The sequence below is a fragment of the Drosophila virilis genome, chromosome 2 (genome assembly GCF_030788295.1).
Source record: "Drosophila virilis strain 15010-1051.87 chromosome 2, Dvir_AGI_RSII-ME, whole genome shotgun sequence".
NCBI classification, from domain to species: domain Eukaryota; kingdom Metazoa; phylum Arthropoda; class Insecta; order Diptera; family Drosophilidae; genus Drosophila; species Drosophila virilis.
Window position 1 is genome coordinate 28,252,202 of NC_091544.1, and position 26,602 is coordinate 28,278,803.

The following is a 26,602-nucleotide window of genomic DNA, read 5'->3' on the forward strand; positions in this document are numbered from 1 at the left end:
ATAACAGGGACGGGCGTTCTAGGTGTTTTAGGGGGGTTGATGCAGCTACACAACCCTTGACCAAGGCGCTACTTCGTGCAGAGCTCGTCCGTCGTGCATTATGTACATGCGACGACACATGCACATGAAGCCCTGCGTCTATGTATTAGTTGGTGCTGGTGCTGCTGCTGCTGCGCTTCTTTTGCCAGGATAGTCAGTCGTTGCAACAATCGCATTTTGCACATTCACTAGCATTCAGTTGTACGCGGCTGCTCCTTCAGTAAGGACGCACAGCACTTCCTACAGCCAAAAAAGTCAGCCAGTTAATAACTTGGACAATTTCAGTGTGTTTTTGCCTGTGCGGTGTAATTTGGAGATACAACAATTAGGCAACATTTAGACTGTCTGTAAGCCGCAGCACAGAAGCCGGCACTGTAAACTTTACAGCGCTCTTTACATAAAATCTAAAGCGCTGCTAAGCCCTCAACAACAGGCCATCCAATTGACTCGTTAAGAAAGGCCGCCAGCACTTCAGCCAATTTTTGAGTTTAGTTTTGGGGACAATGGCGAAATTGGTAATTCGCAATGCACTAAATCGTTGCATGTAACCTGATGCTCCAGTTGCACTATTGCCATGCAGCAAATTGCAGTCTAAGAGATTTCTTTTTGTGCTAAGTGAAAAGATATTGCCTCGTACTTGTTGTTGATTTCCTTTTCTTTTTTTTTTGTCTAGTGTTCTGTTGCGCTCCTGTGTGTAATTTTATTAGCCTTTCGTGCTCAGTGAACATTACTTTGAGATACTATAAAATCAAAAGTCACACTAAGTAGATGAACTTGTTGTTGCCACTGTTGCGGCATACAAAAGTGCAGTTTTTATTAAAGTCAACAAGTTGCTGCAAAATCACATAGACAACAAACCAGGTGAGTTTCATGCCACAAAGCAGTTATTTCTTTCTTGTATCTATTATTACATTCTCCCATTATGCTTAAGTGTTGATTATGTTTAGGATATTGCCTTGCTTGGCAAGTGGCTAAGCTTGTGTGTGCCACAAGAAAGCAGGAAAAGTGCTGTGGAAAAATGTGAAAGTGTTCAAGAAAATGTGACTTGATTTGAATAAAGTCGAATTGCTATTCGAGTGAAGGGCAATTTTTGTATTCTGTTACAAATAAGTTTTTGTAACTGGAATAAAATATAATTATAACATAATGAATTAATTCAAGCTATGAAATTTAACTTTTAAAAATTGTTTAATTTTTTTTAATAAATATAAAATAAATGTAATTTGGTCAAATTACACTAAGCGAACACAAACATCAAAGAGAACCCAACAAAACTACTAAATAAATAAAACACTTAAATTATGAAAGTATAAAAAGAATATAAACATTTAAAAATAATTATTGTTTTTTTATATTCACACTGCAAGCGACAAAGCAAGTTTCTAAATAAATTTATTATAAATAATCGGTATTTATTAGCTAATTTTAATGCTTTTATCGAAACAAATTTGAAACTTTTGTCTCAGCTAAGAAATGTTTAATAAGGAAAGTCTTGTATACAGATTTTCAAAATAATTTTGATTTCTTATAAATCATTGTTTCGTATAATTTCGAGTAAATTTGTTTGTTAATACTTTATAGAAAAATTATTATAATTTTTTTTTAACTTCCTACGTAAAAACAAAAAGTTCTTTTCAATTTAAATATGCCCAAATACATTTTGTTTTAAATGCAATTTTTTGTGTACTCATAAAATAAAAATAATAAAATCAAAGTTATAAATAAAAGTTATTGCGAATTTGTAAATAATTTTTATTGTAAATAAATATATATAATAAAAGTAATAATAAAAGTTATTGCGAATTTTTAAGTAATATAATAAAAAATAAATATAAAAAAAGTGTTACATAAAAGTTATTGCGAATTATTAATACAAGGAATAATACAAAGTTATTTCAAGAATATATTTTTATGTAACTTTTAAACATAAGTATATAAAAATAAATAATAAAATATAAATAATAAATAAATAAGAAAAAAAAATAATATTTTACTTTAAAATATTAATTAAAAATTATGTGTAACATAAATAAAGAAAATGTACTCAATATATTAAAAAAATGAAGAAATAACTAAATTAATATTGAGCCCATTAGATAATTATAATTATCTATGCGATAATTTTCAATTCCGAGCTTACAGAAAAAAATGACTGCATAATTAAAATATTTAAAATAGTTAAGAATAATAAGTTACCTGGCTTAACTTATTAAAATTAAATAATATATGAAACAATTTTATTTACATAAAAATAGTTTCAAATGCATTGTTGCTCTTTGTTTATGCTCTTTGATAGATTTGCCTAGAGGCACACAACAAATCACATTGGACACAAAAATATAAAGATTAATAAACTGTTTCCAGAAAGTATCAACTATAGAAAACGATAGCAAATGCTGAGTTCCGCATTCCGAATAAACTGCTCAATTCTGCAGTTATTGCCAGTTCACAAAAATAATAACAACATGTAATTCCAATTAGTTTTTATCGTTGTTAAATAATCCAAACATTTTTCTAAGCGCTCCCTTTTGTAAATGCAAAGCTTTATAAGCCGACGCCTTGGTTTGTTTACACGCATCGCAAATGCCGCAGCCACAACAACAGCAATAACACAGATGAAAATGGGAAAAAAAATTTACATATTTACACAAGACAATTTACACACTCGCCTATCTGAATGACACAGGCTGCAGCAGGAGCAGAGCGGGGCCGTTGGGGGTATATCAAAGGGGGGGCAGCTGTCTGTCTATTTGTAAAGTCTGTGTGTGAGCGAGTGTCGAGGTTATTTTGTAAATTGTGTGTAAGCCGAACTGCTGCCTGCTGAACATGTAGACAAACCGTTGCAAAAGTCCAACAAGTTAGCCTGGCGTGTGGCAAGAGGCATGAATATGTGGCAAGTGGAAAAACGGGCAATCGACTGAGGGCAAGACAAAGCAACGTGTCGGCAGCAGGGCAATTGTTGTTATTGTTTCTGTCCGGCGGCTGCCAGTGGGGCATATACACACACATGTGTGTGTGTGTGTGTGTGTGTGTGTGGCTGTGTGAGTGTGGCAACAACTACATACGGAAGTAATTCGATTTCGTTGGCATGTTGATGATGAGCCTATGACATTCTTGTGCAATCCACGGTCGGGCAGTCAAATAAACAGTCAAACAAACAACTCCCAACTGTCTGGCGCTTTCACAATTGTCACAGCTGTCGGATTGCCTGTGGGCGGAGGGAGGTCGAAAGGCAGGCTCTATGAGGCATGCAAAAGACAGGAAGATCGTAATGCATATTAATAACATTTTGGTTATTAATACATTTATTTAGCTAACTTCCGTTGCAGGCTACCAAACACTAATATCCAGGCCTGCAAGTGCGTGTTATTATTGTAATAATTTATTTACAACATAAAATTAAATTAATTGTTGCAGAGCGACAAATAGTTTAATTTAACATGGCCACGGTCGAAATGCGGCCAGAATTATAGCGTGCTAAATTACATTTATTATTATTATTATTGAAATAATGTGTTTTGAATGTACGTTTTTTTTTGCCATAGTTGCTCAAATTTAGAAACAAATCAATGAATTATAGCACTCTATTGTGAAATTAAATTGCGTTTGTAAAAATTTTAAAAATGTATACTTTTTGTGTGCTGCATTTTAAATACTCTGCACTTGATTTGATTCGAATTGGGCTGTTCTGCTTGCTTAAAAATTAGACTAGTTTCTTCTCTCTGGAACTGTTCTGAATACAAACTACTTTGAGAGGTTTTACCTATACCATATATATATATGAGAGACTAACGGGTACATCTCGGTTTTACTTTATCTATCTTAAACTCCACGTCTAAGTTAGAATCAAAGTTGAATATTTTTCTTTTAACCAATCAAAATCGTATTATTAAGTATTGAAATTTATATATAATTAAGTTCAATATTTAGTTGATCGACATTATTCTTTAAAAGAGTAGCAGCTTCTTTTCATTTCTGATAAACTAATTTAACAAAATGTTAAACCTGAAGTAATTCTCTAGCGGAAAAGAAGAACGTCATCTCCTCTAGTTGAATGAGAGATACGCAATATTACTCAAAAAGCAAGTGGCAAGCAGAAAGATTGTTTGAACATTCGATGGGACTAAATTAATTTCTTCAAAGTAAGAATAAACTATTAAACATGTACTAAAAGCTTGCTCGGTTATTTAAATGTGAAAAGTGAGGTAAATTGAGACAAGGAAGAAGATCAAGCATACGTATTGAGACTTTTCTACCCACAGACGAACGAAACTGCCCATTTTTTCTTAGTAAATCTTAAAACAAGTTAAAAAGTGCTGCAAAATGAAATTGTTATTCCAGCTTTTACAGTCACTGAGACTAATGCATATACACAGATAAAGAGTATCTCTTTAAGTTGCCTAGTAGATCATATTTAGCTCCTCTAGCTTTTACGGTATCTGATAATATCTCTCTAATATAGATCAGAGCAAAGGTACATGGGTAGGCCTTCATTTTCATAGAGAGAGACTTATTTCAGAGATATTTTCCATGATAATTAAAAATTTAAGCAGTTTTGCCCAGGCTAAACATATTTTGCTATCAATTTACGCAATTTCTTTGCGAATTTGTTACACAAATTTTGCCAAAATTGCGAGCACTAAAACAATTATTAAACCAACCGCAAATTGTTAAATGCATTTCCAAGCTCAAAAGTGTGCACACAAAATTGACTAAAAATATGCGAGTCAAGTGTCAAGGGGCAAACGTTTTACATGTGAAGTCTGTCGGATTGTCGACACGGACAGGCTGCCAATTAAGCCAGACACAGAACTATCTATGGTAAATGCAGCTGCCACATAATTGCTTCAATTTAAAAATGCATGACAAGTACTTTTTGGCGAAAATGTTCAAAAATGCTCAAAGTAATAAAATGACTTGAAAACTGAGAAATTGCCGGAAAATTGTTTCGAATTTATTTTGATTATCGAAAGAGCATGAAATGGGTTCAGCTTATATTTTTTATTGGGCCTGCGGTTAATGCATGCTTGTACAACAACAACAGAGGCTGGGCGTCAATATTTAATTTGATTACAATCCACAAAATACCAAAAGAGCATCAACAATGCCAAAACGTAATAAATAATTCGACAAATATATCTATGAAAATGTCCATTTAAATATGCCTTTGAGCCGAATACAGTTCAGAGTCCATTAAGGGTAGTCTGCTGGATGTGTGTGGCTAGCGCCATTTACACCTTACTGTTAACCAAGCTTAAACCAATTTGATGCTAGCTCACTTATTTGGCTTTAAGCTGTTGCCCATATAGCCAAGCACATTTTATATTTTCTGCCTCTGCCTCCGGCTACTGGCCTGCAGCTCCTGGCCTGGCCGGCAACCCAAGTTGCCCGCCCGCCATCAGCTCGTGCTGGCCTGTTGGCTTGTGCCGGTGTCTGTTTAAAATGATAACGTTGAGAAGCCCCGGCAATTCGCAGAGAAGACAAATGTGTGCCATTCAGGCGTGAAAATATTCCACTATAAATACACATGAAGCGAAAATCCAAACTTTAAGCTCTCTGTAATCTTCTATATCAAACTGTGGGCGTTCGATTATTTATGGCTGCAGCTGCTAACACGCAATTGGCAAAAAAAAAATGGCTGTTAACCAGGCGCTAAATAGATTAAATATGCTCTTAAAAACTGTAGAAACTAAAATCAATATGAAGTAACAAAAAATGACTAGCATTTATTTCAAATATAACTCTGTAAAGATTAATGATGGCATATTCTTTTTAAGTTTCTGACCCTTACAATTTTTTTCTCATTTGCCTTTATATTGTTTGCATATAATGTTAACTAGCTGTAGATGTTATATATTTGACGCTGGGCAAGCCCCAAATAACTTTTTTATATTCAACATTTCCCACTCTGACTTTCAGATGAGAGTGTGCTGCATCCAAACACTAGTCGGGGGCGCGAACTCATGTCTTTGTTGTTTTGGACTGTGTCTCCTTAATACCTTATCTACCATAAACTACCTAGAAAAGTGTTGTAAACAAAATTAAGCTTATCCATCGATAAGTCACCGAATCGTGGATATACCCTACACAGAATATGTGTTTTTATATATAATGCAGCTTAAAGCATTCTTAAACTGTTATCTTTGCTATATGCTATAGGGTATATAAGAAAGTTGACGACTTCATAAAGTTAACTGCGATTTTCTTTGACTTTATTTTCGAGACTTGCCTTAGATAAACAAACGTTAAGTCAACTCTTTAAACTGTCACTTATAACTTATATCAGGGTATACCCTACGTTTCTCTCTGGTAGTTGCACAGCAAAAATTGGCAAGCAACGCAGACAGCATGCACCCAAGCCCGCTCTCCCTCCGCTCAGGCATGTCTGCCGTTTGGCTCCTCGTTGTCGGCAGCCGGCAAAAAATGCCAGTAAATGGCAGTAAATGTAAAACGAGTTGCAAAAACCGAACCGAGCAACGGCGACCCAATTTTCTTTAGCTGTAAAATCGCAGCTTTCATTAACCGCAACGTCAGACGATTGAGTCGGGGGCTGCGCAACGGGCGCGTTGCACGGTTGTGTGGCATTGAGTGGAGTCTGCAACAACTGTCGCGACTGTCAACGGCTGCGTGGAAAACTGTAACAACACGGCTTTCAAACAAAAACAAAAACAAAAAAAAAAAACAACAAAAAGCGCATTTTGTTGTGGCTGCTTGGGCGTCTGGTCTGGTCTCTAGTTTGCCCCAGCGCACCCCCAACCACTTACAGCCCTTCATGTGGCATGTGGAGCGCTATCTTTTGTCGGAGCAAATTGTTGCTGTTGCAGGCATTTATTTAACAGTATTATGTATCATATATATAAAAAATGGTTATACTGATTGATTGGTTGACATATTGACCAACTGGCTAATTGAGCATCGAGTGTTGGGTGGCTGATTTTTTGTATAGTACTTACTTTTTGTGACGTACGTGAATATGCAAGAATATATCTGTGAATTAACCTTTGCAAGCATTTCCCGTCCATAGACAATTGAAATCTATCCGTTCTAAATTGAATTGCACATCTTATGTAATATGGATAGTTAAATATAAGATTTAGGTCAAAAATAAAGAAACAAAAATTGAAATCAATTGAAATTTTACCCGCATTTTTTTTTTGCAAGAGAGATGGATTTTCCAAATGAATTTAGAGAAAGTTCATTAAAAATAAGAGTTAAATTTCCCAAAGCTATGTCTTAGCGTTCACAAAATAAATACACATTTTTAATACCCTACTTATCTGTAAATTCACACGTAGCATTAGTTTATCGTCATCTATCAGTTGGCAAGAGACGAACTTAAATATGAAAGTCGCCGTGTCCTCAATCGGCCAATACGCCTCTTCCAATATGAAAGCCTTCTCGTTATGCCTATATGACTTACTTGAAATCATGAGAATCGCGTAGTAGGGCATTGGTTAAGAATATGTTCCTGTTTTGGCATGCATAAATTCTTTTATACTAACACACATTCATTCATACATGAAAAAATAAATACATGCAAGCTCACATACACGCATGCCTTCATAATATATACATACAAACTTACATGCATAAGCTCACATACACACATATGCATTCATACATACTACACATACTACACATATATACACACATATACTCACAAACATACACACTTACATATAAACATATATTAATGCCTGCATACATACATACATATATACATAAATGCATGCACACATGCATACATACATGCATAAGCACATACACAAACATACATACATATACACAAACATACACACACACACACATACATACACACACACAAACATACATGCACACATACACACACACACACACATACATACATACACACACACAAACATACATGCACACATACACACATGCATGGACACATAAGCGGTAAGTTTTATGCTTAGCATTTTGGATATAACTTTTACATCCAGATCCGTCGATGGAAATTTTAAATTTAGCTGCACTAAAACGAATAGTCAAATATTTTTGCTGGTCAAAGCCTTGCTGGATATACTAGCAAAATGCCTGAAGATAAAACAAATATGTATTTGGAGGGCATCTGTTCACCTTTGAGCAAAGTTTAGATGCAGGAAAGTTTTTTTCTTGCCTTGGCTGGCAGTCAATACGGAAATTAAATTGTCATCGCTGGCCTGGCAGTTGGCAAAAAGGATGCGTTTGAAGGATGTTTGTGTCATTTGCAATTAATTTCCTTTTGGCCAGGCTTTGCCGCTGTCCGGTTTGGGCATTTCAATTAGCTGGCTCAAAGCAAATAGGCAAATATTGCAATAATTTTCTCAAATATCGAAACCATTTGCAGCGCCTAAAAGCCGACTGCATTTTTAATTAGTCAAAGCTAATGCAATTATGCCTGACAGATATCTAAACAAGTACGCTTATCGTTATCGAACTTTTAAGCAGCCCGAGCAAAAATGTTGCCTCTTTACTTTTGATGACAAGCTGTTGGTTGGTTAGGGAGGGGTAGGGGGGGTTTGTCTGCTCATATCCTTACGGTTATTTATCCTGTGCGATGCTTTGCTTGTGTAAGCCCTGACAGAAAGCGACTGTTGCTCCCGTATGCTAATGCCGGGACGAATGACAGGACTGTTACTGGGACTGCGACTCCAGGAAAAGGACTGCTACTGTTTTTGCAAACAACTGTCTAAATATGTATGCCAAATGCGCCTTACATATAACGTTCTGTTCTAACCGGAGGGCCACTTTTTGGTATGCCTTTTAGCCAAACTTTTGACCATGGACTTACGAATTCGAGCATGGCTGGCAGACAGACTATGCACTTTTTGCCACAATCAGGTATGCCTATGTGCTGCTCGGCAAGCCCACTAACAGACATTTGTCAGCTTTGATGTGCTGAAATGGAGCCTGCCCAGTTATGACACCAGGCTGTGTGGTCAATTGAACTTGATTTACATGAAAATTAGCTGGATTATTTCAGCCGAAGCGTATGTCATTAAAATGCTAAAATCTTACAGCGTATGCATAAAATTATTTATCGCAAAATTTATGCATACAATCAGTAACCAATTGCCTGTCACAATAACTTTCAATTTAATGCGAAAAATCATCATCATTTTCATTTTCATCAAAATCAAATTAGAAATGAGCCAAACGCCAAATTTGGTGAGTGAAAGTTGTTGCCAATTTCGAGCGGCATGCCAGAGTCTCTTATAGTCAGTCATAAAGGCGGCGAGTTGGCAGCTAAAATCCAGCGAGGGCAGGCTCAATATTTATGGGCGTTGCCAAAAAATAACATACTGCACACATATATATATATGTGTTTATATATTTTTAAATGTAATTTCTTTTCTCGACATCTTAACACCAAGTTTTTCTAAAGGTCAAAGTAAGCAGTCGCTTATTCGTCTAAAATTTTTGCATCTGCCAAACCATTTTATTAAGGTTAAATATTTATATCTGTATAATCTAGTGGGGAACTAATTATGTAGCGTAATTCGTATTTTCTAACAGTTCCTTGAAATGGAACGCGTTTGCTGTCAGCTCTGGACAACTATTTAGCAGACCGCTTCCATAACCAGTTTGTGGGGCTTGGGCCGGTGAAGTTGGGTTCCAAGAAGTCGCCTTCTATGCCTTATAAGATATAAGGATTGTGTGTTGTGTGTATATGTTGTTGCTTGGGCAATAACTTTTTAACCTGCCCTCGTTTTGGGCATTTGTACATATGTTTGGCATAGCTATTCTGTTGTGTGCAGCATAAGCTAAAAGGCATTGCCGGCATAAGTTTTGTGCGGCACAAGAATTTTTCCTTTTCGACCAAGTTGCACTATAAATCTCGGCCGAAACTTGTGCTTGGGTGCGGCACTGGCTACCAGGGGTACGGGCAGGCATGGCTGCACGACAGATTGTGTAAAATATGCAGCGCTTTGCGCTGGGCACAGGGCAACAGCCCAGTTCAGCAGGCAGCAAGTACCAAGCACTTGAAGCTGACACAATGCCACAAAGCGCATTATGATTATCAACTTGGAATGGCCAGAGGACGTGGGTTGGCAGTTACCGTAGCAAAAAAAAAAAAAAAACGTTAACGAACGAGCAAAATAAATGCCATTACACACTTGGCAATTGGCCATAACTCTTCAAGCAGCTGCATTTACTAATGTTTTAAATGAAAAGCGTCTAATGAAACAATATGAATATCAAAATCTATCTTTATTTCGGGAAAAATTGTTATGCCAAGTCTGAATACACTCACAACACTAATTACGAATAATGGCTATAGGCAGAAATAAATGCAAAGTTATGTTACAAAAAATAAATACATACTCTATACCATATACATTATCCATGTCATATCAATAAATCAGGCTAACAACTCGGAGTTGTCGGCAAAGCTTTTAGCCCTTTTAGTGGGCGCTGTGTGGCACACAGTTTACAGTTACTTTTATTGGTATTTGCTGTATTTACTGTTTTGGGGCATGGCAAACAGTACGTTCCTGGCAATGGAATTCGATTTGCAGCTACTTTCTATGCCAAATACGAAGTTTGGCCAATGCCAACAACCTACTTACTGTGGCCAGGGGGCTTGAACGGGTTTACGGTCCCCCTCCCCATAAACACGTGATAAAAGCTTTACTTGCAATTTTAACTTTGAAGACGAGTGTAACAAGAGCAAAATAGGATTACAGTGCAACAAAAACAACAACAAGCTGAACGACTAGATGATACCCTCAACCCAGCATCCAGCTGCCCCCTGCCTGTTTTTTCATTTAACTTACATTATGTAAAATGCCACCTACTGGAATAACTGAGGTGTTTCTTGTCCAATATTTTTTTTAATTTTTAGAGCTTTAATATGACACCCAACAGTATGTATACACCTAAAAACAAGGAGCTATTCCACCCTGAAACTAAAATAGTATAGACAGATAAAGTAGAGAGATCTACATACTAAATTTGGTGTGACGAATTCATACAATCTACGAGTTGTGTTTAAAAGACCAGCCTTAAAATCGATGTCTATCAATAATGACGGGAAACTATATCTAAAAACAATATAAATTTACTTGTTCTGCATTTTTGTATAATACTTTCTGAGACAGCCTTTCATACAGGCGGATAGACGAACATGGCTAAGTTGACTCAGTTCGACGTTCCTTTTGCCTGTTACATACATGTGCACCAAACCATTCAACACCTTTTCAGTGGTGTTAGGGTATTTCAAAAGATAGTTGCAAGTTGCAACAAAACACAATGCCCCGTCGCGTTGGGCGTCAGAGCGGCGACGCGTCTGCACTGCCAATGCCAAGGCAGTCGGTTGGACAGGCAGACAGACAGACAGACAGTCTGTCCGACAGTCAGTCATAGAAAACTGATTGTCTGTCTGTCCGATTGTCTCCGTCCGTTTGCGCACTGTGCCATCTACTTACGAGCTTCGTTGGCGCTGAGAGTTGTTTAACCGTCTGTGTGTGTCGTGGGTCATTTCGACTTGGCTTTGAATTGGACTTGTCTGCCCATCATATTCTTTTTAAATACCCTTGCCAGTTGCGTTGGAATTTTGTTACCAAATGTGATGCGCATTGAATGGGTCAGCTTGGACGTCATAACGAATATTTTTACCAACAGGCGAGTCGCTGTCTGTGCCAAGTAGGTTTTCAATTATAAAGATATTTTGCAGATTTTTACTGATATAATATATTACAGATATATATATTATGTAGTTGATATTTTTGCTTCTTAAATTTTAAGGGATCGTTTCAATTTGGCTGTAATACAACAGGTACATATAGGCCTCGGCTTATCAAAGGGTCGCAGTATGATTTCTTATATAAATAATCATAGGAAAACTTTGACACTTATCTTCTTTTATTTGAGTTAAGTCGTACATACTTCATCGTACATTCATCATAGGGCTATGTCGAAAATTAATGTTGTTAAGAATGTATTCAAAAGTTCTTGAAATTTCTAGTTTCTTTCTTAATAGTTTTTGAGGGTATCTAAAGAACGGCTTGCCAAAATAAACAATTCTTAAATTTTTTAAAGTTCTAATAACTTGCTTAATACCTTTAAGGGTATTTGAAGTACGGCTTGACCAAAAAAACATGTACACTAGGTTTTTTTTAATAACTTTCCTTCTTTAACTTCTTCTTTGGGTTTTCTTGCATTTGGCAGACATGTTGCCTCTGCTTTTATGCTGGCCGCAGCTCTTGGCTATGTTTTCTCTTGATTTTGGCCTTAAAGTAGCGAATATGCCAACCGCATGTAATTGGCTGCGGCTAAAGTTTCAATGTATATGTACTTATTATGACTGGCATTTGACCTCTCAGTGTTGGCCACAAATTCAGGCCAGATAGCTTAAATATGCCACTTAACATGGGCCAGGCGGAAGTTGGCTCTGCCTCATCAGCGGGCGGCGCGGCGCGCTTGGACTGAAGCATTTCAATTTATTTAATTTGATATTTGTTTTTGCAAGTGCAGCTGCGAATGGCTGTTGCAAAGATGCATGCCACACAAACTCACACACACACATCCACACACACACACACACACACACACACCCATTACCAATGCCCAAGCGCATTGATTTGAATATGTCAGCAATTTGTGTAGTTTTGTGCTCGACTGCGCCTCGGCTCCAGCTCCAGTTCCTACTCCAACTCCAGCTCCAGCTTCCGCCACGGCGCCTGAATGTATGCAACGCCTGCAGCCGTTGCCGCCGCCGGGCGACGCCGCTTGTTGCAATGTAAACCAAACCAAACAATTTAAAATCATGGCGTGTGTTTGGCTTCAATTCAATTTAAACTGAAATGAGCTTCATGGGCTGCGTGGGAGGCGTGCCATTTTACAGAGGTGAAATACTGGCACAGTAGCACCACACGGTGTTCACTTTATTAAATTGCAATTTTCACTTTTAGCGAACACTGTAAACTATTAAGTTTAAAGAAGAAAACACGCATAGATATAAAATGCTCAAATTAGGCACACCCGATTCTATTTACGAGCAACAGAGCTCACAAAAACTCTGAATTTTATTAGGCAGAGAAAAATCTCAGTGCCAGAAATGTTATCCTAAGGCAGCAGCGCAGCCAACTCCTCCTGAACAATCAATTCAATTTGTTAATTCTCTTTTTATACCCTGAACCCATTAAAAATGGGTATAAGGGTGTATTGTATTTGTGCAAAATCCAAATGTATGTAACAGGCAGAAGGAAGCATCTTCGACCCCATTAAAGTATATATATTCATGATCAGCATTAATAGCCGAGTCGATCTAGCCATGTCCGCCTGTCTGTCTGTCCGTCTGTCCGTATGTATGCACGCAAGGATCTCAGAACCTATAAGAGCTATAGACTTGAAATTTTAGATGTAGGTGCTCCTAGTGCCTGCGCAGATCGGGTTTGTTTCCGATAATCGATATCGATATCCTGTTTTTTGCGCAATTTTGGCATATAAGTAGCTTCTAAAATAGAATATACAAATGCATTTGATGTTGGAAGAAGAGGGTGCAGGGTATCCCCTAGTCGGGAGCTCCCGACAAGAACCTCTTACTTGTTTATATTTAATTGTTTTATTTCATTGGTTTTTTATCAATAATATTTTTAAATTTTAAAGTATTGTAATATTGTAATTTGTAAAAAAGTTCACAAAGTCTGTTAAAAGTCTCGGGTGCAGACAACTGTGCACTGTAAGCACTTTACAGTGCATTAACAGCGTAACAAAAATGTTGAGAGATTTTGTGCCGTAAATTTTGGCAATATTATGTGTTTTTAATACGGGCTCCGCAAACTTGTGCTATTGCAATGCCAAGGCCCAATGTGGTTGTTGATGCTGAGAAGTTGTTGGCATTGTGTTTTATTGACACTTGCACACAACTGTGTCATATAATTTACGGCTAGCAATTCGTAAACAAATGACAGCCGGAAAATGTGTGCTCGTGTATGTGTGTGTGTGTGTGTGTGTGTGTGTGTGTGTGTTGATTTTCCTTTAAAGCTCAAGAACTGTTTGTCTGCGAATATCTGAGCCAAAGTCTGTTGTGCCCACGTCTGGCCAAAAAGACAAAACAATTAAAACGTTGCTCTGGCCAATTAAAAGTTTGGCAAAAAAAAAAAAGACGAAGAAGATCAACCTCTGACGTGGCCGAAATGCAATGCTTTGCCGCACGAACGCCTTGTTAGCGCCAACTTTATATCAAATGCCAACTATTTGGCGTGGCAATTTAATGAGAAAATGTAGGACAGTGCCTGCTGCCGCTCTATTCACAGCCAGCCAGCTTGGACAGACAGTGCCTGACAACGTCTGGCTCAAGACTGAAGCCCCATTCAAAACGGTCTGAGAGCCGTTTGTAAAGCTATACCATCCGCTAGCCCCAAACCCCACACCCAGCCCCGTCGCGTTTTGCGTTCCCTTTTAAGGCGCTCGTTAAATAATTCAAAAATTCGTTACGTTTTGGCAATTGGCGGGAATCGCAGTTTATGCTGTAAAATCAGGGCCGGACAAATAAGTTTGTTTACAACTGGCAAAAAAGCGGCGACAAAAGCCGCAACGGCAACAAATGCAAACTGACGTCCAAATTAATTATGACACCTGCGTTGCCAAACAAACCACCCTCGCTCCCAACAACCTTTTACAACACTGCGTGTTGCATAAAATGCGTTGCATATTTTAGTGAGGCGCCGGCAGCAAATAAGTTTTGGTTGTACCGCGTTTTGCATGCCCCTTGGCTGGTTGCACAACTTGTTGTAGGCTTTAAAGCCAGCCACAGTCTGGGCCAGGCGCCACGAATGTCAAGTCTAAAAAAATAGAATAAGAGACGACCCACCGCAGATGAAATACCCTCGTGTACATATTCCTCAAGGGATTCTTCCCATAGATATAGTAAAGTTTTTAAAGAACAACGTTTTTTTTTTATAACATAACTCAATTCTGTATTGATCGTTGCAATGGGTGCAACATGATTAAGAGAAAGAGAGAGATTTTTCAGACGTAAGCTTTCAGGCTAAGAGAAACAGCAAAGCTTATCCCACCGACTCGATTGACATATACATAGTTACATGCATATATACTAAATGAGTTTAAGCACGTGTCCTTTTATGCGTCATTAATTTTGGCACCCTCCATAAGGGTATAGAACGGTTGGCAGACCACAAGCATACCGATTGGTACAATAAAAGGTGAACAGAGCAGTCACATGCCCATGCCCACACCTCACCCACATACCCTACTCTCGTGGCCATAAACTTTAGTGTTGTGGCCTCTGGGCATCTTTACAACTTGCTGCAGCTAGCATGGCGCATGGTGCACGGCAGCACCTACCGCTGCTTCGGTCCTCTGCCCTGGCCACTGCCTTTCACCGCTAACATTTACAGGGCTTTTAAACTGCCTTTAGTTCTTTATGATCGCCGCTTGATGTGCTCAAGCATGGGTTGTTTTTAAATTTAAAAGGGCTTTAAAGTTCTTTGTACCCGTCGTTTGGGTCACAAATTGTTTATGGCACATTTCATTTGGTTTCATCTACAATCCGCTTTCATGCAGTTGCCACAAAACATTTAGAAGTTTTCGATAAATAAATGAACGCTGTTCAAATTGTTGTATACCTTTGCAAGATCCATAATGTTAAATCTTAGAGCTTTTGTGGCTGCTTTGTGCGTGGGAGATTATTTATTGCTTGAATCCGTTATTTTCAAAACGAATGCAGGCAGCAGCTGCAGCAGAGTGCGAAAGTTGTCGTTGGAATGAGCGCAAGAGACAATTCCCACATCTCGGTCACGCCATTGGTCGTAGCTCGCTTAATCCCGTTATCTTAGTTGAAAGGGATACACGCAAAAAGAGAGAGCTAGCTGTTGTGTGTGCTCTTGGTTGTTATTGTATTAGTGTGAATGCCGGCTTGGGCAATTAGTCAGTACGCGTCTGTCCTGTTGATCGGTGTCATTCACTGCGCGTGTGCATGTAAATATATTGCTATAGAGTTAAATTAACTATATAAATGGTGTTTATCGCGATTAAGTTGTGCTGTGTGTGTTTGAAAAGTGATATGTATAATGTGTATAACAACCCGATCTCCGTCGTATATTTGAGAATCGGTAAAATACGCGACGCTTAATTTTTGGTGCAGTGCTTTTTATCTAACCACAAATTGGCGCGCATTCGCGCCTTTCGCAGAAGAGTAAACATAAGAGAGAGAGAGAGAGAGTGAGAGAGAACAGGCGAAGAGTGGGACAAGTAAGAATCTTATATTGAATTAACTGGAATGCAAAGCGGCAGTTATCGGTCTATACATGCCCTTGCAGAGCGTATATATATTTTTATATTTTGAGGGAGAAACTAGAGACATACGGTAGTAATATATATTAAATATTTGGTTGCATTTTATTTTTGTATGAAGCTGTGCTAAGTCATAAACAAGGAGGCAGCTTAGGCAATGTGCTAACTGTTAAAACGCACTTGTAACTTGATTCCTGGGTATAAAAATAATCAAATAAAGATTTAAGCGCGTTACCCAAAGGCGTTAGAGTGTTTGTATTGTGTTTGTTTTATATGCGAGAAATTTTCACTTTTATTGGTGCACAAAAGTTAGAGAATTCATTTTTTTTTTATATTTTTATTTGCACTGTCTGCGCATTTTTAATTATATGAAAACTGAGCTGCAGTTTGTTTTATGACTTGCCTCCAAAATTAATCTATGTCTCTGAGTGTGTATGTGTGTGTGTGTGTTTAACTATCTACCTACCCATGAGCGTGAGCTAATTAGTGCATTAGCATCTAGTCGAAAAACTTTCGCTTAGGTAATGTGGGTTAAACGCAGCTCTCGATGATTATCAGATTGTGGCTTGTGGCCAAATGCTTATCTGTTGCTGATTAGTTCTGAGTGCGTGTGTGTGTGTGTGAGTGTGCGTGTGATTATTGACGCGTCTTGTAATTGCAATTTGCTAAGCTCACAGCGCAGATTGATGACATGTTCAAATTGACTTAAATAACCATGATGAACTTCACTTGCCACGTGCAGCAACCAGGTTGAAATGCGATTTGCATGGCCGCACCGTTAATTTAATGAGAATTTAAACAAGAAACACGAACACCAAACGAACGAAGAATAAATACCCTAATGCCAAATATTATAAATATCTACCATACGAGGCATATGATGCAGTTGTTGCTAGAAAAATTGAAGCTCGTAATTGTCGAGTTCGCTCAAATTATGTTCAAAATTGTAAAGTTTTTCACGCAGGAACTCAGACTTAGCCGATAGTGCTTCGTATTAGAACTTGATTAGAAATTGCACATATCTAGAACTTTCGGTAGAAGTCGACAGTAGGTCCGACAAAGGTAAAGTTGCACAGGCGGACATGTCTCTTGTAACTGATCAAAAGGATATATATAAAATTGTATGTGCACAGAGAGGTCCGTTCTATGCGTTCCACATTTCATGACATAGTTAAAATACCCTCAAAAGGGCATAAAATCAAGCACAGTCAGTGAGAAAGGTAGACGGAGAAAGAGAAAGAGGGCGAAACTCACAGAGAGACAGCATGTCCGACTGGATTGTTGGTCAGCGACGGCGCAAGGACGCGTTGATTTTCATGTAAAACAAATATCACTTAATGTGGCTCTGGTTCTGTCGACGCTGGCTAATGGCAAAACAAAAGGCACGTAGCTGCATTCCATTTGTTGTTGTTGTTGTTGTTGCAGCCCACTGGACTGGCCACGTCAACGGCGTCATTTGGCCAACACGCAGCTGCTATCGCAGCAGACGGACTTTCCACCTGGACACGTGTGCGTGTGCGACTCATAATAAAAAGTGTGCATCAGGTTGCAACGAGCGTCGAAGGGGGAAGGGGTAACGGGTGAAGGGGTTCTGGGGATGGGACATGTTGGCCGCTGTGCAGCATTAAAAGCAACTGTCGACAAACAACAGCAAGAGCCATAGAAACGGGCCAGCACTGCACCGTGGTGCCAAATTATGTGCACCGCAAGTGAAATTTAAAATTTCAATTGTAATTGAAATTTTTACTTTTTCAATACCCTAAGCCCAATAATAATGCGTAAATATGGTATCACGTTTTTGTGGAAATGTATATAAGCATGAAAGGATGAAGAAAACATATCTCCCCATAAAGTATATATATTCTTGCTCAGCAGCAATAGCCGAGTCGTACGTTTCGACGAGAGCCTCTTCTTGTTGTATCTACATTTTTTGGCATGCGTTTTTGTAAGTTAATATGTTTGCCAATTTGTGGTGGAGGGAGTATGTTACAAATTTATTCAACCTTTTTTGAAGGATCAGACTTGAAAAACTTACCAGGTATTTCCGCAAGGTTTGAACGTCACAGCTAGTCTTCAAGTCACATACTCTACAATTAGGTAATATCTTTAAGAACACACGAATGACTTAGCCATTGGGCCTTAGGAATAAGTAAAGCCTGCTAGGATCGAGCCACTGTGCACTGGGCAGTGTCCATGGCACTTAATTTTAATAAACAAAATACTCGACGCGTGTGCTTGGGCCAGGACCAGGGCCCAGTTACTGGACCCGGTCTATCAGCCGCAAGGCAAGTGAATGCCATATGGAATATGGACACACACACACGCATACGCAATCTACACATGCAGCGTATTTTTGCAGCTCTGTTGGAGTTGTAATGAGCCGCACGAGAAATGCATAAAGTTTTCGGCTTAAGTAGTTCAGGGCACCGGCTCCGGGTCCCAGTAGATCGATGTCTAACCATAAGTCAGCCAGAGGCGGCTGCGAGTGTCAGGCGGCGGCGTTGGAGCGGGCGGAGCGCGACGTAAACAAAAGCCCGTAAATGGGAGTACGGGTCTGCGAATCTACGGGAATGCGACTAAGGCTCAGAGTTTTGGCTCAGTGGCGGGTCGCACGTGCGCTTGTCATTTTACTTTTAAAACTTTTGCGTTTTGCTGGCGTTGTAGTTATTCTTGTTGTTGTTGTTGTTGCTCATTTTATGCCTTATTTCCGTAGTTAAAAAAGGGTATTTTAGTTTTGTGCAAGTGGATGTAACAGTCAGTATATAAGTCAGTCAGGTTAACTGGAACTGGAACTTTGGGATATCATAAGCAGAGTATGGATTTTAGCGCCATTTTTTGTAGTCTTTAATCAACGCCAAAGGCACTAAACTTGATATGTAAGTTCTCATTATGTACAGGCTTGGATAATACGCCACCAAGTTATTCAAGAATGCGTTTCATATAGTGAGGGGTTAAGGGAAGAAGAAGTGCGTGTCTGTGTGTGTGAACATATGAGCGTTTAGTGGGAAGTAAGAATACTTTTGTCGGCATCTAAGCGCTAAATACAGGGTATCTGTCGACCGGAGCACACCTTTTTATTGTTGATGTTGTTTTAGCTGCTGTTTTTGGCTGCTTTTCAATTTTATTGTGAAAAACAACGGTAACTGTAAAAGACGTTGGAGTGCTACGTGATTTACACCTAGGCGAATGTGCATCTGTGCATCATTTTACGAGCATGCTGGCTGGCACTTTCCTCATGCCACATGCCACACATGGCACACATGCCCTACCAAACAACCGGCACCCACTGTCCTCCTTTGCCCACCTGCTGTGCATCAGCCCGTTTAATGTTTATAAGGTGCTGCTTTTAGCTGACAGTCAAGATGTTTGTTTATATTTCTGTTGATGACTCGCTGCAGAATTTATTCGACTTTACAGCGCGGCCTCAACGTCAACGTGGATGCGACTTTTACGTGCGTGTTGATGCGCGTTGCTGCCACAGCTGACAGCATAGAGTCCTAGCTGCGGGCCCCTAGCTGTTGGCTTTCTGCTTTTTTTTTGTTGTTGTTCCACTAACCGTTTTCCTGCCTGCCTCCAGCCATTGGCCATGTCAAAGTCAAAGCCACGCGCAGCCATTGTCATTACACGCGCGAGCGCTTACACGATTTTAGTTTGGCTTCGGGATTGTTGGGCTTGTGGAGGGGTCGGGGAATGGCGCAGTTGGTTCTGGACTTGGTCAGATTGATTGTGGTCGCCGCTCGTTCGATTGCCGCGCTCTGCCACCAGAATGCATTGCATTTTAATGAAGATGTACGACGCCGTGTTGGCCGGCGACTAAGCGCAAAAGCGTGCCACCCATGCCGCCTCTCTGCCGGCGCTTAGTTAGCACCCGCTTTCCCTCCCCACATGCGTTTGTCAGTTAGTGGAATTGTCGGGGTTTAAAGCCGTGTTTTGGGTTAAGCGTCGCAGTCGGTACGCGCATGAGTCTGCCCAGAGGCCTTGAATGTGTTGGCATTTACGAGTTATTAGCTCCAGTCTGTGGGTGTATTAGTGTCCTGTGTGGGTGTGTGTCTGTGTGTGTGTGTCTGTGCATGTGTGTAAACACATAGCAAAGTTTGAGCCACGAAGTCAGTTGAGGCAAAGAATTCTAGACTAGAGATGAATAAAAATGAATGCTGAAAAAGAAATAAAGAAAAAAGAGATAGAGAAATAGAGACAGATATGGAGAACAAAAAAGAAGAGAGAGAGACTGTGGTAGAGAGAGAACGAGGAGAAGAGATAGATAAAAGAAAGAAATATATATATATAAAAGAAAAAGAAGTAGAAAAGAGAGAGCAAGAGAGAGAGGAGAGAGACAGAGAAAGGGAGTGAGAGAGATGGAAAGAGAGGGAGAGAAATCAATCAATCAAGGGAGATTGATATGATCTGCATTAAAACTGTATAGAATTATTTGGACTTCTTTGACATTTGGGAATCATATATCTAAATTATACATACTATATAAAGAAGGGACAGCTAAAAATCCAAAACTCGATCGCTTGCTGAGAGAGCAAGAGAGTTAAAGAGCCATATGCTTTTTACAATGCCAAGGGCATTTCTTTTTATGGGTGAAAGTAGGGAATCTAGAAACTAGAACCCTTCCAATTCGCGAGCGATCACTGTAAATACACATGAGAATCCGTTTATCAAATTTAAAGATATTAATTTGATTATTTAATAGGATTATTTCTAGTAAATTTAAAGCCTGGATAGTTTAAGCATATTTTTGTGGAATAGTTCTTTGGGATAAGCTAATGTACTTAGTGGAATTTTATGAGATAGACTTTCGAGTTAAGCGTTAACATTTGGTATTATAATAATTAGACTATCGAAACACAAGCATTTAATGTTTGATGTTTCACAATGTTAAAAACTTGGATTAACTCGGAGTAATTCATTTTAACCCCAGCTTCCTGCAGCCTTCAACTTTCACTAAACCAGTTGGCCATAGTTTATTATATTCTGACTGTTAATTTCAAAGTACAGACATTTCAAAGAATTGACTTTAGCATACGCTAAAAAGAAAGAGCTTCAAATGATTTCTTAGTCTTTGTCTGGCGAAATTTCTTTTTGGCTGTTTGCTTTCACTTCGTCCTCACGAAAATTCCATGCAGCTCTGCCAAGTCCTTTGTCTTTGGCTTTCAGAGCCAACTTTACGCATTAATTTTGTTAATAAATTTAATGTCTGCATATGTTTCAACAAGCCAAGCTCACAGACACACACACGTACACGAAGGGTAATTAAAAATTTAATTGCTCTGTCAATATGTGCCGCCAAGTTTTTACTGTACCACAACACTAAGAAAAAGGCGAAAACCAAAAGTTACAAATTGCACAAAAAGATAGATTTGCATTGCAAATGACTTACCAGAGTAAGGAGTCGCTGGCACTTTATCAATTTTACAGACAAACACTTCAAGTTGTTGGGCAAATTAAGCAAGCATAAGGCTTGCACACGCCTTAAAGCCCTCAACGCCCATTGTCCAATCCACGCGTGACGGCTTCGATGTCCAGCTGCAATTGGCGCTTGACGTGTTAATAACTTAAATGGCACTAATCCACACGCACGCATATGGGATATGCGCCTTCTTTTACTGTACCTTGAACCTATTGAAAATGATCAAATTGGGTATATGATCTCAACCCACATATTATATTCAGGCATCACTCGAAAGACCAAAGGGATTCTCGTATTGGGAATACTTCACGCTACATAATACATGTCCCTCTCAAAAGTATAAACGAAATTTCTTTTGAAGTGAAGAATGAATTTTCCTTATAAAGTATGGAACAAATGGGAAGAGGAAGCAACTTGCATCCTGCGTATGTTTTTGTGTCTGTATGTATAAAAGTAAGCCAGAAACTGTGCAACTGCAGCTTGGCGTTGAGCTTAGGGTATCTCCTAATCGGGCACTTCTGACTAGAGCACACCTACTGTTTATCATTTAAGTACGTGTACTTTATTGGCTGCGTGCCGGCATTCACGTTGGAAGTTCTGGGCTCGATCAGGGTAAAAGGTATTCATATAAATGCAAAGTAGCCGCAATAAATGCATATTTTACTATGCATTCGCTGTGCATGCTGAGTGGCAAATGCCTCCGCCTTGACTATTTCCTTTTTATTGGTCTAAACAAAGGAAAGGAAAATTTTTTTTTTTTACAATTTGCTCTACTTTACTTTAACGAAATTAAGGCTTCACTTTATTTTTATTTATTTTTTTTTTAATTTCTCGACTAGTTTTTGGCACATTATGCCCTTAGCATAGCTAACGAAAACGTATTAAAAAAAATATATAAGGGGAAATATTTTGGCCGAAAAATATAAACAACTTGGTTTTTTTACAACTGCAAGCCTAGACATTGATTCGGCTAAGCTAGCAAAAAATAAATAATATACTTATTATATATTTACATTACTTTAAAGTTTGTGTCTTTTATTTTAAAAATGTTAAAAATAAAAATTAAAAAGCCATAATATAAACTTCACAAATCATTCCAGAGTTTATGCATACAGGGTACTTCTCAGTCGAGCACGCTCAATTAACACACTTCTGGCTTGCACAACTAGTCATTTGTATTTAAATTAGTCAAGCAAATTCTGTGTAAATCTGTGTAAATCCTTTAACAATAAATATTAAATGTGCCAACAAGGCGAGGCAAGTCAAGATGTTGCCACGTCCGAGTCGAATTATATTTGATTAACTGGTTGCACTTGCTACTTAGTTACAAGAACTTGGATTATTATGTAACTAAATGTTGGCGCTTGCTTAGCTAAACTTTGATTTGCGCTCAGTTGGACAGTGTGGCAAGCAAATATTTGCGGCAATCATCTAGCGAATGCAGTTGCAACTCACAGTTTTGGCCAAAATGCTTGCAGCACATGTTGCACTCCAGCCGGGACTCATGCAACTGGCAGCTGCAATGCAAAGTAGAACCATTACAATCGGTCAATGGAAAAAGTTTTATATGTTCGTATACCCTAGTAGAGGTTATTATAGATTCTTCTTTGACAGAATGTATATACATTCTTGATAAGTTTCTTTTTCTCTCCATTTTGCGTAAAAAAATTCGTTATTCTCTCCCAAGCTTAAATCTTATCTAGACTTGATCTAAATCTTATTAAAAATGGATAACTATATGATAAAGTGTCATAGGAAGAATATGTTAAAAAATGAATTTTCATTCGGAAAAATTTGTGGTTTTCAATACGTTTTATCCATACTCATCAATAACAAAACATCACCATTCTCCTGATATATCAGAAAAACTGCGTCAATTCATCTTACTGCTCTATATGTCTCCTATAGTAACAATTAGTATTCGGCTAAGATCATTACCAAGTCACTCATCTATAAGGGTATTCAATTTTCGGCATGCCGAAGATAGCCACCCACCCGTCGATAAAAGTCTGGGCTGAGCTGCCCAGCTTATTGTCCGCTTCATGTAAAGACAGCTGCTGTGGCCATTTGATTGCGTCGCTTGTCTCCCTCTGACTTGGATTGCCAATTTCGTTAAGACTTAAATTTGGTTTATCTGCCAGACGTAGCGAACGCCTCGGCTCAGCTGGATCTGCTCCACTTGGCCAGGAGCGCCAGCTGCAGGCATCGCTGCCAAGGCTGGATACGGGCTCCATCAATTGCCGGCGGCTCCACTGTTCAATGGCGCGACGCACCACTATTGGAACAAAATGGCCGGCAATCCTTTTGGAATTTCTTATTAGATTTTACGCTGCCCTTATAAGCAAGAAACTTACCACTCATCATAATCGTAGTCTGCGGGTTTTCTTTTTCTGCGGCTATATTTTGGAGACTTACGGCTTAAAGGCTCTTTAGGTCGCTTGTAGATGGGCAGATTGGAATAACGCTGACGTGTCTCTTAAGAAAATAAATTTTATTTTGAAAAATGAGCACATATAAATCTCACTTTAAGGCTCACCCTCATATTGAGCATAGAAAATTTCGCGTTTCTTATTATATCGATTGGAGAAGAGGCTGCCAAACATTTTCCATGCACCTACGTCCAATTGAGAATGCATTGCGTAATCAACTTGAGTTCTATTTTAAAGCTTTATGACTGCAAGACCGCAACAACAACGATAGCGATAAGAAAATAAACAGTTGCCAAACGTTGAGTCACAATCAGACTTTGCGGCAAGTCATCGCAGCAGTCCAGTTTGATAATTGTTTATAAACAATATTGTTGATATTCCAGCATGAGTATTTGGAGAAAGAACTCCGCTCTTCCGTCTATTTACAATTCAGAAAATTTTCGATTAACAAAAAAGAGACTCGACTCAAGACTTTTTCCTTATTATTCTTTATTCATTGTATTAGATTCTTGTATACCACAAACAGATCGGTTTGATTTCACATATTTGTGGGCCTCTCATTTCTTCAAATTTATGAATATCGCCTTTCTATGGGATTCTCATAACTTTCTACATTTGAAATCTGTATGTTTCTTGCGATAAGCAATAATTGTATAAGTGGTTCTTTCTCTTCTATTCTCTGCTAAAAAAGTTAATATCTGTCGCTCACTCAATTTTGTATTTCTCTTCTAATCTCACTGGCTTACCGTTTACGTCCACTTTCTGTTCCTCTCATTCACACGTGTTTTTCCTCTCCCTTCTGTCAGTCTGCCTTCCCCCAAAATTGGACCCTTCTGTGCGATTCTCAACGCTTCACGCCACGCTAATGATTTCATGTGTGTACAAAATTCGGAAAAATTGAATTTTTCTGTGCATATAAATAAAAACGGTTGTATTTGGGTTCATTTTCAAGTACTTTTGAGTAAAGCAGTACTTTTGAGTATTCCGAAGGGTTTCTACCCGGCAGTACTCAGAAAAATACTCATTGCTGATGATTTTTTTTAAGTGCTATGCAGCATATTTTAATACTGATAACGCTTAACAAACACAAGCCATTTTGCACAATCAAAATTATAAACTAATGTCGAGTGGTGTTCATGGCTTCCAACACTTTTCGACATCAAATCGCAAAGTTTGAAAGCCGAGCACGTAGGGACACCATGCGAGTAACCGCAGCCACGAGCTGCACCTGAATGGGCAGAAGCTGGACACTGGCACACACACACACACACCCTAACAGAACAGGCATATATGCGTGCATATGTGTAGCTGAAAATAAGGCACATAATTGGCTATTAACGCTGCCCGCCGCACAAAGCACAATGGCTAATTGCAGTTGTTGTTGTTATTGTCAATTTTTGCTGAAATTGCGTCGCGTTAATTGAATTATAAGTGCGAAAACTGTTTTCAAGCGCTAAAATCATATATTAAAAATTTTAAATTTTTATTAAACAAGAAAAAATGGCAGGACGAAAACTAAATACCCTTTGCAAATATGTAAGGATAACTGTAAAGCTTGCAACTGCAGAGATTGGTCTAGATATCTCTATTAACAGAACGTTTTTTCAAATAAAAACCAATCTCTCGACTGTGTTCTCCTAAAGAACTTAATGATATACAAAAAGCATCAAAGAGCTCGTCTATGTCAATTTTATTGAAGATATGTTGAAAAACAAAGCCCTTGGCTATACAAGAACTTAAGTCTTGACTGAGACAGTCTATATTATTATTACCAATCAAGAATATATACACTCTTTGGGCTCAGAGATGGCTTAATCTGTGCGTTACACGTTTCATGACAGATTTATAATACCCTCTAACAATAAAATAAGTGAGAGGCATCTAGCTAAACAAAACATTAATGTAAATTTAATTAAATTTTGGGCATTAGCCTGAGCTTTCAGCCAATTTAAATAGGCAAAGCACAGGCAAAGCCGATTTAATTGAGCGTCGGCGTTGCTGCTGGTGTTATTGGGGGCGGATGGCAGGACACGATATAAAAATAATCCCAATAAAATGCATTTTTCATGTCAAACGCCTGAGCTGCTGGAATAACCTGAATGCACGCACAGGACTTTACGGAATTGCACGCAAACAAAGTGGTGCACAGGCACAGCGTATATGGCAGCAAGGGTGGGAGTGGGCAGGGGTTTGGCGTTTCTGGCAGTCCGAAATGGGCATTGCAATTGTGTTCAGCTCTATGCAGGGCGTGGCAGCTCTTGTATTATGTAATAATAGAGCAAAAATCAAAGAAAACCCAACCAAATAACAAAATATCATTTGTACTGCTGGCGAGCTAAGCTAATAGCCAAGTCAACAACACAAAGAGCAGCCAGCTGAGGAGGGAGCAGCAGCGAGAGCGGAGCTCAAGCGAGTGCATCAAATGCAATTGCCGCAAATCAGCTTATGCTTATGC

General features: G+C 38.7%; 2 protein-coding genes across 2 annotated transcripts in view; one reads left to right on the forward strand and one right to left on the reverse strand.

Annotated features, from left to right (window-relative positions):
* The first annotated feature begins 218 nt into the window (after positions 1–218).
* Positions 219–26,602, forward strand: part of LOC138910859 (sex determination protein fruitless-like) — a 32,614-nt gene continuing 6,230 nt past the window's right edge. Inside the window, exon 1 of the mRNA XM_070206667.1 lies at positions 219–900. The gene's annotated coding sequence lies outside the window, so the exon portion shown is untranslated. The remainder of the gene's footprint in view (positions 901–26,602) is intronic.
* LOC116650325 (uncharacterized) lies at positions 22,766–24,378 on the reverse strand. The gene is made up of 4 exons (XM_032433712.2): positions 24,255–24,378; positions 24,073–24,193; positions 23,714–24,019; positions 22,766–23,235 (listed from the first exon to the last, which is right to left on the reverse strand). The coding sequence occupies exons 1-4, from the start codon at positions 24,352–24,354 to the stop codon at positions 23,109–23,111; spliced, it is 654 nt and encodes a 217-aa protein (XP_032289603.1). The 5' UTR covers positions 24,355–24,378; the 3' UTR covers positions 22,766–23,108.